The sequence below is a fragment of the Tamandua tetradactyla genome, chromosome X (assembly GCF_023851605.1).
Source record: "Tamandua tetradactyla isolate mTamTet1 chromosome X, mTamTet1.pri, whole genome shotgun sequence".
NCBI classification, from domain to species: Eukaryota; Metazoa; Chordata; class Mammalia; order Pilosa; family Myrmecophagidae; genus Tamandua; species Tamandua tetradactyla.
The window spans coordinates 156544157-156560333 of NC_135353.1; the positions used below are offsets into that span (position 1 = coordinate 156544157).

The window sequence follows — 16177 nt, forward strand, 5'->3', positions numbered from 1 at the left end:
CTGATACCTTATTCTGTTTTATTTCTTTTCCTCATTTTGGTCAGGAAGGCATTGTTGATCCCATGTTGCCAGAGCCAGGGTTATCCCTGGGAATCATGTCCCATGTTGCCAGGGATTCTTTTTCCCCCTCGATGTCATGCCCCACATTAGTGAGGAGGGTCGTTATTTTCCTTGCAGAGTTGGGCTTAGAGAGAGAAAGAGATGCCACGTCTGAGCAACAAAAGAGGTTTTCTGGAAGTAACTCTTAGGCGTAACTGTAGGTAGGCTTAGCTTTTCTGCTACAGAAATAAGCTTCATAAGATCAAGCCTCAAGATAAGGGCTTGGCCTATTGTCTTTGGAGTCTCTAATGTTTGAGACAGTATCAGGGGGTTCCCTGGTGATAATGTTTATATGATAATTCTATGTTTAACTTTTGAGGAACCACCAAACTGTTTTCCATGGTGCCTGTACCATTTTACATTCCCACCAACAATGTACAAGGTTTCCTATTTCTCCTTTTTTATTTGTTTTTGTTTTTAAATAATAGCCATTCTAGTAGGTATGAGGTAAAATTCCCAGAAATCCCCAGAAGAACTTTGTGGTTATGAGAAAAGTATGCTTAAGAATTGTTAATTGACATTTAACCAAAGACATTTCATAGGTGGTTCATTTTGCTTTTAGGAAGCATTGTTTATTAATTATGGATAGAATCATAATAGTTAGTACTGTACTTACACACATTGAAATACTCTTTCTGAATAGAGAAAACATTTACTTTAGCCAACACATCATTCATTTAGATGGCAGCTATAAAATAAAAGTACCATTTCTTATATTTAAGGTGATATATTCTTAAAAGCAAAATACCTTCTAGTTATTTGTCATTATAGTCTTTAATACAAGTTTTCCCATAATAGCAAAAGTAATGAATAGTGAAAGCAAAAATTTGAGAAAAACATGCACAGATAATCATGATGAACATTTTGATCTATATTTGGGCCTATACTACTTTTTTCTTACACATGTACCTTTAGAACAAACATGTAAATGGTCAGTCAGTGGAGAAATGCTGAATAAGCATAAGTAATATAGAATTTAGAAGAATGAGTGTGTTCCTATTTACTAATTAAATAAATCTCTCCAAGATGTATTAAGTGAAAAAAGCACATCCCCCAAATACAAAAATGTAATACCATTATGTCAAAATAAATATATATTTTGGTATATACCCATAGAAATGTGTATATAAATACTTAGAAGAAGATATGGAAGGATTTTTATCAAATTTGTAGCACTGTTATTTCTGGGAAGGAGCGTTGAATGGTAAAGGAGGTAGGTATTAATGGGGACTTTTGCTTTTATTTCTAACATTTTTTAGAAGAATGTATTTTTATATTTGATTTGTACTTTAAAATAAAAATAACAATTTTAGTTTTAAAGGGATTATCCTGAAGATTCTTCTTTTTTGCCTACTTTTTCATAATATATTGTGTGACTCTGTTCCCTTGTAAATTATATCCCTCCAAACTAAATTTTATTTCTATGTATATTCTATCATAAAGCTATACCATAATTTGTATAACCAAATGTCTATTTTGGTAGGCATTTAGACTGTACCCAGATTTATATTATTAAAACAGGTAATGTGATGAATACCTTTTTGCATGTATCTTTGTGTACCTCTCTGATTATTTCCATAGGATAAACTTTCTGCGTCAGAGAGTATGTTTTTTTTTTTTTTTTTTTTTTTTTTTTTTTTTTTTTCTTCGCATGGGCAGGCACCAGAAATTGAAACCAGATCTCTGGCGTGGCAGGCAAGAAGTCTACCTGCTGAGCCACTATGGCCCATTCTGGAGGGTATGTTTTTAAGACTGGCAAATGTTCTTTCAGAAAAATTTACTCATTTACACTACCCTCAAAAGGTGAAGGTGTTTTTTTCCCACTTTTGCCAAGCCTTGGGTTTATCTTTCTTACTACTTTGTGCTAATTTAAAAAACTTCAGTTTTTAAATTTTTATTTCTTAGATTACTGGTGAGGGTAAATCTTTTTCTTTCCATGTATTTTGACCATTCCTATATAAATTGCCTGCTAATCACCTTTTTGTCTTAGGGTATTCTTTTTCTTACGGTTTGTTTGAGTGCTTCATTTATTGTGGCTATCAACCCTTTGCCGTCAAAGTAAAATAAAATTATCAGTCATGTCCTTTTTAATGTTAATTGTGATCATTTTTAAACTCACAGAAATATTAAATTTACTTACTTGAATATTAAGTAATTTACAGCTTTAGATTTAAAAAATCCAAAAGGCACAAATAATATAAAATTTATAGAATTTCATAAATTAAAAAAATTGGTTGTTTTCATTCATTTTGAATATTTCTTAACTCACTAGAAATGTTGTTTTTCAAACCTTTATATAGTTATATTTCCAAAAAATTTTTGGGATATAGCTCTTAGGACTTTTCAAATAATGACTAAAGACAATTTGGATACATAGTTTCTTAAGGAGATGTAGTGAGGCACCCATGAGTGCTTGTTGATTTGCCTTTACATTAAAAAGTTGCTCTTTAAGCTCTACTATTTTTTTTTCAAGAATAAGAATAAATTTTAATTTACTTCAAAATAGTTTCTAACAATTATTATACAATCAGTGGCTCACAAGCATCGCAACATAGTTGTGTATTCTTCTCCATGATCATTTTCAGAACATTCGCATCATTTCAGAAAAAGAAATAAAAAGAAAAAAGATGCAAATGTTCTTTTGCATGGACTGTATGTGTGTGAAAATTTCTCAGTAAAAATATTTTTTAAAAAAGAAGAAGGTGTTGTCAATCCCATGATGCCCAGGAGTTAGGTCCCACGTTGCCAGGGAGATTTATATACCTGGAAGTCTTGTCCCACGTAGGGGGGAGTGCAGTGAGTTTACCTGAAGAGTTGGGTTAGAGAGAGAGACCACACTGAACAACAAAAGAGGTTCTCTGTGGGTGACTCTTGGCATAATTGTAGGCTTAGCTTCTCCTTTGCAGGAATCAGTTTCATAAGGGTAAGCCCCAACATCGAGGGTTTAGCCTTTTAAATTGGTAGTCCCCAATGTTCCTGCAATCTTTTAAAGCCCTTTGCTTCTGATTGGTGCTGTTACAGCTCATCCCATTTACTTACGAGACCTATACAGGGTATTTGGTGAGGAAGAGCAAGAAAATATGCTACCATGTCCTTGGCACTTTAGAGAAGGTTGAGTCAAGCGAACTAATATGAGTACTACTGTAGATTTTCTTCTTGTATAATGTATTTGATCTTGCTGTTTTCTGTTTGTAACTGGCACCCCTACCTTTGCATTTGTATCTTTGTATTTTATATATTAATTCCTTCTAAGCAGTGATAGAAATTTAAGCTAAAGGTTTCTTCTCATATTGCCCTTTGTACCCTACATATACAATTACAGGAGTTCATAGCTAGTCATTTCATTGAAGTCCAAATATTTAATACATGAAGGACAAGACAGGATATCCAGCAGTTTAGAATTAGAACTTAAACTACCATTATTTTAAAGGCTATGTGTGATTTGTTTATAAAATCTTCTTTTTCTTGTCTTTATTTGAGAAAGCTTGTAAGCAAACGGGTCACTATTATGTTTCTGTAAGTTTATGAACGTGATAAATAGGGGTTTTGAGTCTTTTGAGAAATGGGAAATTCAAAAGCAGAGGATTCTTTTTTAAAATTTGCACCCAATTTTTTTTGTAGTTTTATGAGATATTCAAAGTTTGTTTAATTGCTATATTATAAACCATTCTAACTTCTTTTAAAGGTACTTAAATGCTTTTTTCTTGTTTTTAACTGTTCTGTAGCTTGCCTTTTTACTTAATATATCTTGCTTATATTTAGATTTCAGTAAGTAAAGAGCTATCTCTTTTTATAAAAAATGGCTAAATGGGATTCCATAGTGTGGAAGTAACAGTTATTTAAATCATTCTCTACCTATGAACAGTTGGGTTGCTTCTGATAGTTCTGATGCAATAAACAATGATGCAGTATTCAATTTAGTCCATATATCTTTGTGCACTTGTGAAAGTATTTTTTGAGATAGATTCCTAGACGTGGAATTGCTGGGATTATGGTATATAGAAAGTATATAAAGTAACCCTTATACTTTGAATTTCAAACATGTAATTTCTGAAACATTAATTAGTTTTATTTAACTTGAGCTTCAGATTTATACACCACTGATTGTAAATTAATGACCCACACTGGTGAAGTGTCATCTCATAGCTTAATTATTTAAGTAATTGTGACCATACAGACCAGAAAGGAGGGCAACAAAGTTCCAGATGCTTAAGTATAGAGTTGCAGGATCCCAAGGGTATAGAGGAATGTCTCTGGTCCAAAGGGAACTATGGAGGAGAGGAAAACTTAAAATCAGGAAGGTGTGGCCAAGCATTTCTGTCCTTTGGCACCATAGGCTATCAGTGACCTTCTTAATTCTCTCCTTGGTAAGAGCCTTTCAGTAGATTGGATCTCCTGCCCCCTGCCTCCCATGGAAGAAGCTTTAATTTTGCAGCGGAATTCATTGGTAACATGGCATTTCCTCTTCAATTTTGTAAAACATCTGATAAGAAACAGTTGATTGAATTGACTTACTAGATTTTCTGTGCTAATTCAGATGTAAATTATATAAGTAAGAACTTTATTCCTGAGATTAAAGTTAAAAAAATATAAAACCTACACAAATAGTTTCTGAATGTAATTAATTTTCTTGAATACTATCAAGTTCTTTTAATGCTGGCTTATTTTATGTTGTGTGTATGTGAGTATGCATGGTTTAGTTTTTTTCTTAATAAAAATTTTAAGGAAGCATGTTTTAAAATCTAATTTTTGGTGTTTTTAAAAGATATAGTTGATGTAAGTGTTCATATAAGACAGTATTTTTTTTATTTTGAAATGCCCTTCCTATGTAGCATTTTCCTCCTTAACTATTTAAAAGTCTGTCTTTTGAAATGTATTTCAAAGTTTCCATTGAGCACACAAGAAATCTCTCTACTCCCTACCCCCACCCCATCCTCTCTCTTTTCTCTTTTTTTTTTTATAAAGCAAAACTAGAAATTATGGTTGCTTTTGCTCTTTGTTTAGACACGCACCAAGAAGAATGTGATTTCTGTAACTTGTGTTTTACCCTTCCCTAAAGTTTCGAAGTTAAGATTTTGTAGTTTTTAGGGCATATCTGTTTTTTTAAAACAAGCATTGCTTTTTTGTGTTTTTTTTTAATTAGAGGAGTTGTAGATTTACAGAAAAATCATGCAAAAAGTGCAGGGTTGCCATATAATCCTCCCCACACATACAGTTTTTCCTGTCATTTACATTTTGCGTTAGTATGATACCTTTGTTACAGTTGATAAAACAATAGTATTATAATTATACTATTAACTATATTCCATAGTTTACATAAGGGTTCACTCTGTGTTGTAAAGTTCTGTGGGTTTTTTTTTGTTTGTTTTTATCCTGGTAACATATACAACCTAAAATTTTCCATTTTTTTCACTCGTGTTTTTTCCTATTTTTTCTAAATCTGTGTCTGTTTGAGAGGAAAAAACCCAGATAAAGCAGAATTTTCTGTGTGTTACAGAGGGTCCAAAATAACAGAGATACGTATAAATAAGGCTTTAAAAAAGTTCAAGGTGTGTCAGCCCCACCACAAGGCTTCTAAGTAAACAAATATTCATTTGGATTTGTGCTCTCAATGTCGTTTATGAGAAAATACAGGGTAATGTACTTAGTCTATTCAGTATTCTTTTTATTTGGTGTAAATGAAATGATTAGAAAATGGTATCAATCTAAATGATTCACTCAAAGCCCTGAAATTTAAAACAACTGATATTTTCTTTTTCATATGAATAGCTTGAAGCAAATGTTTTGTTTGTATAAACAAGATGACGATTATGATGCAAAAAAGTATCTTGAAAAAAAAAGAACAATATCTTCTCTTTTCAAGTGTTTCAGCTAAATGCTGCAGTAATTGCAAGGCGAGCCTGGAAATTTTTCTTTCTTCATTCTTTTCTATGATATATTTTAACAAGTTCTCTTGAGACTATTAAAATGTCTTGGTTTTTAGGACATGTGGTCCAGAGGGGATAACTTTGTCTATAGATGCAATGGGTTGGCAGTTAGATTTTGCATGTCTTCTCATTTCTTTCCAGATTATCTGACCCAGGGTAACATTTGGTCCTTCTCTGAATTTAGGAGTGAAGGAAGTTTGAGGAGGTGCCTGATGATCACTGTCTATACTGCCCTCAGACAATATGCAAATTACTTTAGCAGCCCCCTTAGTCTCCTCCCCCCCTCCCCCCAAGACCAGCAAATGCAAATTGCTCCATCCCCATTTGCTAGAAATTCAGGCTTGCTGAGGCAGCATGGGCTTTGTTATAGACTTGCTTCCTCCAGAAAGGCAGTTTTATTCCTGGTAAGGAGCAGTGCTAGCAAGTGGAACCTAAATCACCTAAATACAGCAAGAACTTGTTTCTTTGGAATATTTGTAAAGGTAGGAATTACCCCCAAAATTTCTTTGTATTGGAGTTGAAGTTGGTTAAAGAAATTCATTGTCTGCTTTGTTAGCTTTCATATACTAAATATCCCAGTTATTTTTGTTCTTTCAAAAAATCCTCTCTTCTGGTCTAAATAGTACAGATTGAAATTATTGGCACTATTATTTGAATAGTCACTTCTCAAAATTATTTCATGATACAGTGGAAAAGTCAGTCTTTGTTTTTTTTCCACCATAAAAATGGTTTAAAAAAGGAACAATCCTATCATAAGTCAAATTTGATCGTTTAAATCACCAATTTATAGTGAAAAAAGTTGCTAATTTTTCTGTAGTTTTTAGAAATATGACATTAAATTGTTTTCATTGGTTTTAGGCGAGACTTATTAAAAGTATTTTTATAATATAGAAATGTGGCAACGTTTTAGTAACTCATTATCGTCTCAATACATTTAATGTGTTATTGTGGACATTGTAGCAGTGACTAGTATGGTTTTTTAAAAGTGTCATAGCAGAAGTCATTATATAGAAGCAATTTAATTAAAGTAGGTATGTATAGTTTGAAAATTGAGTGACTTTTTTAGATGATTTATGAGTTGACCTAAAACAATTGAAGTTGCTTCTTTTTGCGTGAACTTTCTTCTGAAAATATTAAAAGTTATGGTAATTGTCATCATCCTTAATATTGTCACTGTGACCAAAACTTTGGCTTATTTTGAAGTAACCAAATGTGAGTAGCATTTATGAAGTAAAATAGACTTCAAGGAAAGTACCACCCATGAGGCTAGAAGAATACTTTAGGAAGCACTTGGGCAAGTAGAAAAAAATGTTTTGAGAACAGAACTCTTCAATGCCTTCTAAAGTCTGATTGTGATTTCTGGTTTGTTCCTACATTTTTATGATTTTTTTCCTAGACTGAATACTTATAAGATATAATTATATAATAGGGAAAACTTTGAAAATTTTACTGAATTAGATTTATTAGACTTTCTTATTTTAATTTACCATATATGCCAAGAAAATTAAAAGACATTGTCACTTAAGTGTGGAAATAGAAAAACTGCTTTAACTAGACTTTTGTATTGTGTAAGTTAGAGAGCTATCTTTTAACCTTTCCATTGTGGTTGTGAATTTTTTCCCAGTAACATTTTTGCAACTTTTCAGTAACTTTAAGATAGAATATTCTATGCAGATTAAGGTATAATGTTTTATGCAGTATACACAGAGCTTCTTCTCCCTTCTTTAATGTGTTTATCATAGATCCCAAAGCAGGGTTTTTGTTTTGTTTTTTTGAATACTGTATGCCCGGGTTCACATTTCGTTCTTATTCCATGTCAGTATCCCGTTATTGCAGCACTATTTACTGAATTTTTATTTGTTTAGTTTTTTGATTGTTTAAACGTTTACTTGCTTGTTTTGGGAAGTACGCGGATTGGGAATTGAATCCGGGTCTCCCACATGGCAGGCGAAAATTCTACTACTGAACTACCCTTGTACCCCCAAAAGCAGGATTTTGAAGCAGAGGAGGGGGAAGTAAATTAAAGGTGCAGATTCTTTTAGTATATTTGCTTTGGGTTTAGTTGTCCAGACCTAATTTTTAAAAGCTTCTGGAAAAGGCATAGCAACAATTCTCAAATGGGGATGTTCTGTTAGCCACCAAGAGCGAGCCATTTTAAATGAGATCTTTTCTTTTCTGAGTGAATGATTTATTTCTTTTTATTTGGAAGTTACTTTTTTAAATGTTTAAAGTCATTTTAATACTGTAAAACTGTGATTCTTGGTGTTGAGAGGGAAATGACATGGGTCATCAAGGAGACTCAGGAAGAGTGATGGAAGAGCTAAGGCAGAAGGGCTGGGGTTATCCACTCTATTGGACTCTGACCATGTCAACCATCTCTGTTTGTTAGATAATCAGGGAACCAGGACTAGTTCGCAGTTTGGAATGGGGAACTTGGTGTAAGGTCCAGCAAGTATTAAAATACGAAAAATTTTCATTCCTATAAAAACTGGATACAGCTACCATTAAAAATCAAAGACCCTGTTTTCCTTTGTAACTTCTCCAGCATTTGCCATCTTTTTTCCTTATTGTGATTGGTTTCCCCAGTCTCCAATCCACTGATTCAAGAGTTCTAGGAATGCCCTCAGGACCTGGGAAGGGAGGGTAAGAATAGAGACAGAGATGGTGATGGGGGTAATGCTGCTGCTGCTAACAGCTAACTTTTATTGAGTGTGTACCCGGTGTCAAATGCAAAAGTTACATAATTTGTACAATATCACATAGGGATTATGTGGCAAAGCTGGATGTGAACCTAATTCATCTTGAACCAGTGTTCTTGCACTAGGTAGTGAGAAACGGGAAGGAATACAGGTGAAGAGCAATTGGTATCAGAACCCCATGTATGTCTACCTTATCTCCATCCAGCTTCTTTTCAGAAACTTCTTAGTCCTGAACTGGCTTCTGGTTTCCAAATGCTCCTGTGATAAGTGCCAGAAACATGCTTCCCTGTTTCCCTTTCTACTAGTATCTACCCCTGTGGATTCCTTCGGGTGTTTCTTTCAGCCTATTTGAGATTTTCTAAAAGGATTTTCATTGCTAAAAATGAGGAAATAGACATGCATTCAAAAGATTCCCACTCATGGGAAGATAGTCACTCTTACGTGACAGTTACGGTCCTTGTGTATTCAAAAACCTAGTTTCAGAGGAAAAGTAGCCTTTGGCTATAATGAACTTTTTATTCCTGAAGCAAGGTTAGGCTCCTGGGATGGGATGGATAACTCCTCTGATACGGGTCAGGCTTGGAGTGGGGGAAGAAGAAATTGGACAGTGTCTGGAGACAGCATACTAGGAAGCCAGTTCTGTGGCATAGGGTGGCAACAGGGATGAATGAAGGGAGGTCAGGGGATTTACACCTGCCTCTGCCTCTCCTTTACTCTTCCATGACTGGTCTATTTGTGGAAATTTGGGCTCTACAGTACAGAGAGCAGAGTTCCAGGCAGAGGCACTGGGGGAGGGCAGCTGAATTTCTGTGAACAGCAGGCCTTGAAATTGGATAATTTAGGTGTAACCATCTCTATGTTGATATTTTTCTTTATTGAGGTTTATATTACTTCTGGTTTTATAGTCACCATTATGAAAGATCCTTACTATAAATAATAGTTTTATTGTACATACAGTTTTAAGAATGAGGAAAGATAGCTTGAAAAGAATTTCTTAACCTAAAAAAGGGTACAAAGCGAAATGTACTCAAACGACTGATTTTATTTTTATTCAATTTTAGTTTCTTTAGACCCTATTTTGTTTTTCTGTTTTTGGTTTTCAGATTTTTAATTTATTTTTAGCCTCAAGTTCATTGGGTATATTTTTATAGTAAATTTGGCCCTTGTTGTCAGATTGTTACTTAAACAACTTTCAAGATATTTGGGGAAAAGGAAATTATGTATCTTAATCTACTTAAGGAGATAGGAGTTTTACATATAGACAAATACATGTATATATACAAAATCTGGGCCTATATGACTAGAACCAGATTTTTTCATTTGAGTTTCCTAAATTACCTAGATTATTTTAAAAAGCACACTAGGTATTAACTAAATGGAAGATCAGGCAAATGGTGAGCAGCCATACCACTATTGTCTTTTTAGATCAAAAGCGAGATACATGTTAATTTATAGCCCTTATTCATTTCAGTTTTTACTCAGACCAACCATATATAAGCTAAGCCAGCACATGTATGACAGTAACTGAAAATAGGTGGTTGCCATTAATTTTTAAGTGTATTTTCTTTTCTTTGGTGATTGTATGGATGTGCTATGTCTTTACATAGTTCAGAGAAGACAAGCACTACCTTTCAACAATAAAGTACCTATATGTGCCAGCAGAAACATTTATTTAATAAGTACTTCTTGGAAATAAATATTAAATTAGGTTAAATCCTCAGGTTGGAAAGTTTCACCAATTTGTTTTGTATGTACTTGCTAGTGTTTTTCTCCTTACAGACATTCTACGTCTGGTTTTAAAAAAGAAAAGCCAGGACTCCCTCTGTCAGAGAGCACCTATTGACTATTTAATGAAACATCACATTATAGTTCATAACATTGTCTTCAGGCCCTTTTTTTTTTAAAAAAAAAAACAAACAAACATGTGCACCTTAATTGAGGGGAATGAATTCGATAGCCTTTTCTGTTAAGAGGCCAGAAAGCAGGGTAATAGAAAAAGCATGTACTTAGGAGACAAAACCTTTTTAACTAAGTAATGATGGTTGTTATTTAACCTCACAGAACCTAAGTTTCCTTGCATATAAAGTAGGGAAACACTGCCTACCTCATAGGATGTTTGGGAGGATTACATGAAATGTGAATATTGAAGTTCCTGGCAAGTATTCAGCAGCCAAAAATATTGTTATCTGTCTCCTTTCTATCTTCACTTCCCTTTGTTCCAGGCTCATGGGCCTCTTCCTGACTTTATTTTTTGCCATCTGATTGTTTCCCAAGATTTATTAATCTTCTTTTCATTCCTACAATTTAATAGCTTTTCATCTTCTGGATATTTTTCCTACCTGAACTACATCTGTTCTATCTGAAGATAAACTGTTTCAGGTGTTTATATAAAAATTTGATCAAAGTTGATTACCACATCCTCCTTTATATTTCACCTACCTTCAAAGAGGGTTTTACTCACTTTGTGACTACTACGAACACAGTGCTATAATGCTATATATTATTTTAACCGTATAATTCCAAGAAATCCATTTTCTATTTGAAGTAGTTTAATCAATATTGAATAGGGTTTCAGCATAGTGTGTGTGTGTGTGTGTGTGTGTGTGTGTGTGTATGCATGTATGTATATGGGTGTGTGTTATATGGCTGCTCTTTGGAGGAAAGTTAATAAATACATGGAATTTATAGTATATGTTGTCTAATTTTAGTGTATAATATATTGAATGATTACTCTTTAGTTAAATTAGGTAAATATTTATACTAAGTGCTGGGAAATATGGCAATAAACAACTGAGTCCTTTTGAGAAGCTTGCTTTCTTTAAAAATATTATTATTGAGATATCTTTACACAAACACAGTCCATCCAAAGTATACAATCAGTGGCTCACAATATCATCACATAGTTTTGTATTCATCACCATGATCATTTTTAGATTTGCATCATTCCAGGAAAAGAAACAAAAAGAAAAAAGAAACAACTCATACATCCCATACCCCTTACCCCCCTCCCTCTCATTGGCCACTAATATTTCAATCTACCCTTATCCTTCCCCCATTATTTATTTAGTTTTTGTCCATATTTTTTTTACTCATCTGTCCATACCCTGGATAAAGGGCGCATCAGACACAAGGTTTTTATGACGACACGGTCACGTTGTAAAAGCTATATAGTTATATAATTGTCTTCAAGAATTAAGGCTACTAGAATACAGTTCAGCCATTTCAGGTACTTCCCTGTAGCTACTCTAATACACCATAAACTAAAAAGGTGATATCTATATAATGCATAAGAATAACCTCCAGGATAACCTCTCGACTCTGTTTGAAATCTCTCAGCCACTGAAATTTTATTTTCCCTCATTTCTCTCTTCTCCCTTTTGGTCAAGAAAACTGTCTCAATCCCATGATGCTGGGTCCTAGCCTCATCCACAGGAGACCTGTCCAACATTGCCAGGGAGATTTACACCCCTGGGAGTCATGTCCCATGTAGAGGGGAGGGCAGTGAGTTTACCTGCCGAGTTGGCTTAGAGACAGAGGCCACATCTGAGGAACAAAAGAGGTTGTCTTGGGAGAGGGGGGTGACTTTTAGATATAATTATAAGTAGATTTAGCTTTTCCTTTGCAGGAATAAGTTTCATAGGGGCAACCCCCAAGATCAAGGGCTCACAGCCTATTTAATTGGTTGTCCCCACTGGAGAAACTCACTTTCTAATGAAATTTTTAAAGCATTTTTTATAATACATATATCTTACTTGTCTAATACATGCCAAAATTCCTAGATCATATATTGATTTCATTACATATGCCGTGTTCTAAAAAGTTACTGTTTTATTTATTGCCACTTAATTACTTTATATAGACTATTCTAGAAACTTTCACTGTATCAAGCTTGAAGTTACTAGTTTGTTAAAAAGCTTTATTTTTCCTGGAGAATTAGACTCTTTCTTGATAATATGAAATCCAAAAATACCTACAACTTCATTTTAAATGGTATCTTTATTTTTTGTGGTTTTCAATGAATAAGCTTTGGAAATGTTTTTAAAGACTGAGTTAAACTTCTGTTGAGTCATAAGAAGACAATACCTCAATTATGACTTCAATTTTATTTTTGTGTTGTGTTTTTTTTCTCAGTTACCATTACAAAGAGTGTAGCAAAAACACCATCTTCTCCTTCCAAAGGAAACCGGCGTTCAATGCAGTCTGCACAGAAAACTGCTTCATCTCCAACACAAATCAGGAAATCAAGTCGGATTAAACCACCTGGAAAAACTTCAGTCCCCAAGAAAGGCAGTGCTGTTAAAAATCCCACGGCAAAGAAAAAAGGCCCAAACTCAGGAAAAAAGGTTAGTTACACTCTCTAATTTGTATTGTAGGTCTGTTATTATTTGTAACATATAGTTTAAGAAATTACTATGAGTATGATGGGACCTTTAGGAAGGTGCTAATAGTTTATGAGACTCTTTGAGGCCATTGAGAGACTCATAGCCGTTGAGATTGTTATGTCTTTTCTTGGATAAACTTAAAACTTTTAATAATGTCCAAGTTCTTCAAAAATTAATTGAAAGTACAGTATGGGCATGTTAATTTTCAGGCTAGTTTATTTAAAACAGTATACTTTAAAAATAAATATGAAGTGAATTTTACTGTATATAAATTATATAAGTAAACCGGAAGGGGAAAAAAAAAATAAATTCGGTAATGTTGGAATCAGAAAACAGCTCTAAAACCTGGAAATAATACAAAAAGTAGCCACCAGAAGACACTGGAGAGTGAACAGAAGTAGATGGACTCTGGTGAAGAGTACAGACTAAGAGGAGAGGTATTAGAGAAAGTGAATTTCCATATCTGTGGCTTTTAACTTTGGGTCAGATTTGCTTTGTGTAGCACACAAGGCAGCAGGGGATGTTGGTGAAAAAAAGTCTATCTGGTCCTTGGAAACCAGAAAACAGAAGCCAGGAAAACTGTGGTGACCGTTGAGAATAGATCTCAGAAAGGAAATAGCCAGAGAGGGCATCCCTAAACTCTTGTCTACTACATCTCTGATGGGCTCCTGATCCAAACACGTGTGAAACACACACAGTTTGGCTTACCTAAAGATAAAAGATGCGAACTGAGGATGGAGCTATGCCCAAGACCAGAGTTTGAAGTTCAAGTACAACCAAGATAATTATCTACTAAAACAAAAGAAATAACACACATCAGAGAAAAATAACAGAATCCAGAATCTTCAAAAATTAAAATCATAGTGTCTAATATAAAATCCAAATAATTATTAAAACCGTCCTTGATGAAATAAAATATGCATTTTTTCTCACTGATTAAAAAGATTGACTGTTCTAGCAGAGAAACAGAAAGGATACAAAAGGAACCAAATACAAATTCAAAAACTGAAGAATGCAATACCTGAAGTAAAAATTTCATTGGACAGGGTGCGCCACGGTGGCTCAGCAGGCAAAGTTCTCACCTGCCATGCCAAAGACCTGGGTTTGATTCCCGGTGCCTGCCCATGCAAAAAAATAAAAAATAAAATTAATTTTCAATGGACAGTTAACAATCAACAATAGATGACAAATGAAAGAGTAAATGAACCTGGGGATAGAGGAATTATCCAGTGTGAAGAATTGAGATCCCCTCCCCCCCCGAAAATTGACAAAGAGTGGGAAATTTTTGGAGCCATGAGAATATTCTCAAATCGATTGTGGTGATGAATGCACAACTCTGTGATTATACTGAGAGCCATTGATTGTACACTTTGGATGGATTGTATGATGTGTAAATAAAACTTTTTTTTTTAAAAAAAGATTGGGGGAAAAAAGTGAACAGAGCCTCAGTGACCTTATAAATAATATCAAAGATCTAATATCCATGTAATTGGAGTCCCAGAAGGAAAAGAAAGAGAATGAGACAAAAAAAGAAAAAAGCTTGAATATATAATGCCGAAGATTTTCAAGATTTGACAAAAGCTAGAAACACACATACATAAAATAATAAACCGACAACAAACAATAAACCCAAAGAAATTTAAGCCAAAGCATATTATAGTCAAACTTTGTAAAACAGAGACAAAGAGCAAATCTTGAAAGCAGAGATGTTAAAATGTAAAAGTACATGCAGAGAAACAATTTGATTAATGACTGGCTAATCAAAAACTGTTGAGGCCAGAAGAGAGTTGAGTAGCGTCTTTAAATTCTTGACAGAAAAACATTCTTTATCCAGCAAAAGTATTCTTAATGAATGAAGGTGAACTAAAGACATCTTCAGTTGAAAACATACCAAGTGATTTCATTACTGGTAGACAGATACTATAAGAAATGCTACAGGAAGTTCATCATATGAAGGGAAATGATACCAGATGGAAACCCAGATCCTCAAAAAGGGATGAATAGTTTTAAAGATGATAATTATCTAGGTAAATGTGAATGACTTTCTTTTTTTGCTTAATTCCTCTGTAACAGTATGACTGTTTAAAGGAGTAATTATTATATAGTTGTATAAGGTTTATACCATATGCAGATGTAATACATAAAATGACTATACTGTAAAGGCCTGGGGTGGGGATTTGGATCTATATTGTTGCAAGGTTTCAACATTTTAAGTGAAGTGGTACTATATTAACTTTAAGTGGACTTTGGAAAGATAAGGATGTATATTATAATCTCCAATGTATATTGTAAAAAAAAAATAAAGAAGTATATTAGCTAAAAAACCAATAGGAATATTTAAATGGAATTCTAAGAAATATTTTTTCTAAAAGGACAGGAATGGAGAAACAGGAGACCAAAAGCCAGAAGAAACTATTAGAAAACAAGTAATAAAATGGTAGACTCAGATCCAAACATACAAATAATTACATTTAAAATTAATAGACTAAAGATTTGAAAGCGGGAATTTGAACAGATACTTGTACACAATGTTCATGACAACATTATTCACAATTGCCAAAAGGTAGAAGCAGCCCATGTGTCCATCAACTGATGAATGGATAAACAAAATGTAGTATATACACACAATGGAATATTATTCAGCCATAAAAAGGAATGATGTTTCAGTTCATGCAACAACATGGATTAATCTTGAAGGCATTATGTTGAGTGAAATAAGACAGACACAAAAGGACAAATATTGAATGATCTCACAGATATGAATATTAGAATAAGCAAACTCATAGAGTGAGAATTTAGAATATAGGTTACCATGGGCTGGGGTGGGGGTAGGGAATGGGTAGTTACTGCTTGAATTGTACAGTTTTTATTTGGGTTGATTGTAAAATTTTGGTAAGGGATGGTGATTGATGATGGTAGCCCAGTATTATGAACATAATTAATAGCACTGAATTATGTATGTGAATGTGTTTAAAAAGAGAAATTTTAGGTTATATATATTGTGGTAGTTAGATTCAGTTGTCAACTTGGCCAGGTGAAAGCACCTAGTTCTGTTGCTGTGGACATGAGC

General features: G+C 33.8%; 1 protein-coding gene across 2 annotated transcripts in view; it reads left to right on the forward strand.

The window, feature by feature from the left end:
• The window catches only part of SCML2 (Scm polycomb group protein like 2), a 126784-nt gene that overhangs the window by 65789 nt on the left and 44818 nt on the right, over positions 1-16177 (forward strand). For both annotated transcript variants that reach the window (XM_077145680.1, XM_077145681.1), the window contains exon 8: positions 12857-13068. In XM_077145680.1, the coding sequence (XP_077001795.1) occupies positions 12857-13068 (212 nt within the window). The remainder of the gene's footprint in view (positions 1-12856; positions 13069-16177) is intronic.